A 1,722-nucleotide genomic window follows, 5' to 3' on the forward strand; every position below is an offset into this window, starting at 1 on the left:
CCATCCACCCATTCATGCATCCCTCCATCCATCCATTTATATGGCCAGCTATCCCTTTATCTGTCAACTTGTATAAATAATATTTATTAATTGAGAGTATAATATGTGAAGCTCAAAACCCCACAGTTCTTATCCTTATAGGGTTGGAGAGGTTAAAAAGTGACAGGCCCTCCCAGCCCAGTGCTAATTACTGCGACGGGACAGCACAGGGGCTGTAACAACACAGGAGAAGGGTACTTAATGCAGATGGGAGGGTTAGAGAGGGTGACATCAAAGTTTGAAACCTGAAGAATCAACAGGAAAGAGCGAAGTGAGGTTGCAGGTGGTAGTGGGTAGGGTGATCCAGGCAAAAACTCACAGGCAATAGCAATAATTGCCCACCTCGAGTGAAGTCTTATCTGCTAAGCCATTTATTAACATTATCTTATTGAAGCTCCACACTCATTTTCACGATTAGCCCTGATTGGAAGAGAGGACACCGAGGCTCCGAGAGGGGAGGTGGCTTTGCAAGGCGGAGGAGGGTCAGCCAGAACTCCCCTTGTCGAGCCCTCCTCCCTTGCTGGGCGGGCCTCACCCTCTCAGTCTGCAGGTCGCATTCGTGCAGGATGCGCTCGCAGTCCCGCATCTTGGTCTTGAGCAGGTCCTGCTTGGTGGCAGAGAAGAGCAGCCCCTTGGGGTCGAGGGGCCCAATGATGTCGTACCACACAGGACAGCCGTCTCGGTCATAACCACAGAGCCCTCCGGGCATGAACTTCTGGATCACCTGGGCATGGGAAGATACCCCAAACTTGACATGACATACCTCCCTGGGGACGCCCAAACCAGACTGACTGTGTGTGTGTGTGTGTGGGGGCTGTTGGGAACTTCTGCACGTATGAACACACCGTCCTTCCACGGGGCTGGTGCTCTTGTCTCGAGGACCCTGCTCACAGTGGGCAAATGCCAGGGCCAAGCCTCAGCTTGGACCAGGTTCCGCGCCTCTGGGTTCCTTAGTCCAGCCCCTCCCCACCCACTACCCATGTCTCCGGCCACCTGTCTAGCTGCAGAGGGCTGGGCTTAGTCGGGAAAGGCATGAAATCTGAAGGTCCGTAGACCTGGTCCCCATAACGATTCTGCTGCTGGTGTACTTGGGCACCTGAGGCCAGCCCTCGGCGCTCCCTCCTCCCTCCTCTTAAGAAACAAAATACAAAAAACAGTTTGGATAATTCCTGTCTTGAAGGGCTTTTGGGGACAGCCCCCTGGGGTAATGTTGGCAAGCACAGTGCCATCCCAGAGCTGGCACCCCACGGATGCAGCTTTGCCCTTTACTTGACGGAGATACCAGGAGGGGACTGTCGTCATCAATGCCCTGGTGAAATGACGTTCTTTTCCACCCAGACAGGATGCTCCCAGCAAGGCTCTGAGCGAGCCAGCGAGCAGTGCAGAGAGGCAGCCCGGCTGTAGTCTTGGGCTGGGAGCCAGACACCCTCCCCCACCTCCTACCCCCTTGGGACTGAGACCTCAGACAACGTGCTTAACCTTTGCTTTGCTCAGTTTCCTCATCTGTAAAACAAGAGTGATCGAACCCACTTCCCGGTGGCAAGGATTGCGTGGGCTCGCCTGGGGCGAGTCGTATGCCAGGCTCAGACCTGACAAATGCCCAGGGAATTTTCATTATTGCTGTTATCATGGGAGAGGTGCCTGCAGGCCCTTCTCTGGAGGACCCCAGTGCCACGGAAGACT

General features: G+C 54.5%; 1 protein-coding gene across 1 annotated transcript in view; it reads right to left on the minus strand.

The window, feature by feature from the left end:
• The window catches only part of LOC101649998 (SEC14-like protein 3), a 13,424-nt gene that overhangs the window by 10,129 nt on the left and 1,573 nt on the right, over positions 1-1,722 (minus strand). Inside the window, 1 exon segment of the mRNA XM_045289624.1 lies at positions 534-802. Coding sequence (XP_045145559.1) covers positions 534-802 — 269 coding nt within the window.

The sequence above is a fragment of the Echinops telfairi genome, unplaced genomic scaffold, assembly GCF_000313985.2.
Source record: "Echinops telfairi isolate 266 unplaced genomic scaffold, ASM31398v2 ScPeMD7_29;HRSCAF=101, whole genome shotgun sequence".
Lineage (NCBI taxonomy): Eukaryota > Metazoa > Chordata > Mammalia > Afrosoricida > Tenrecidae > Echinops > Echinops telfairi.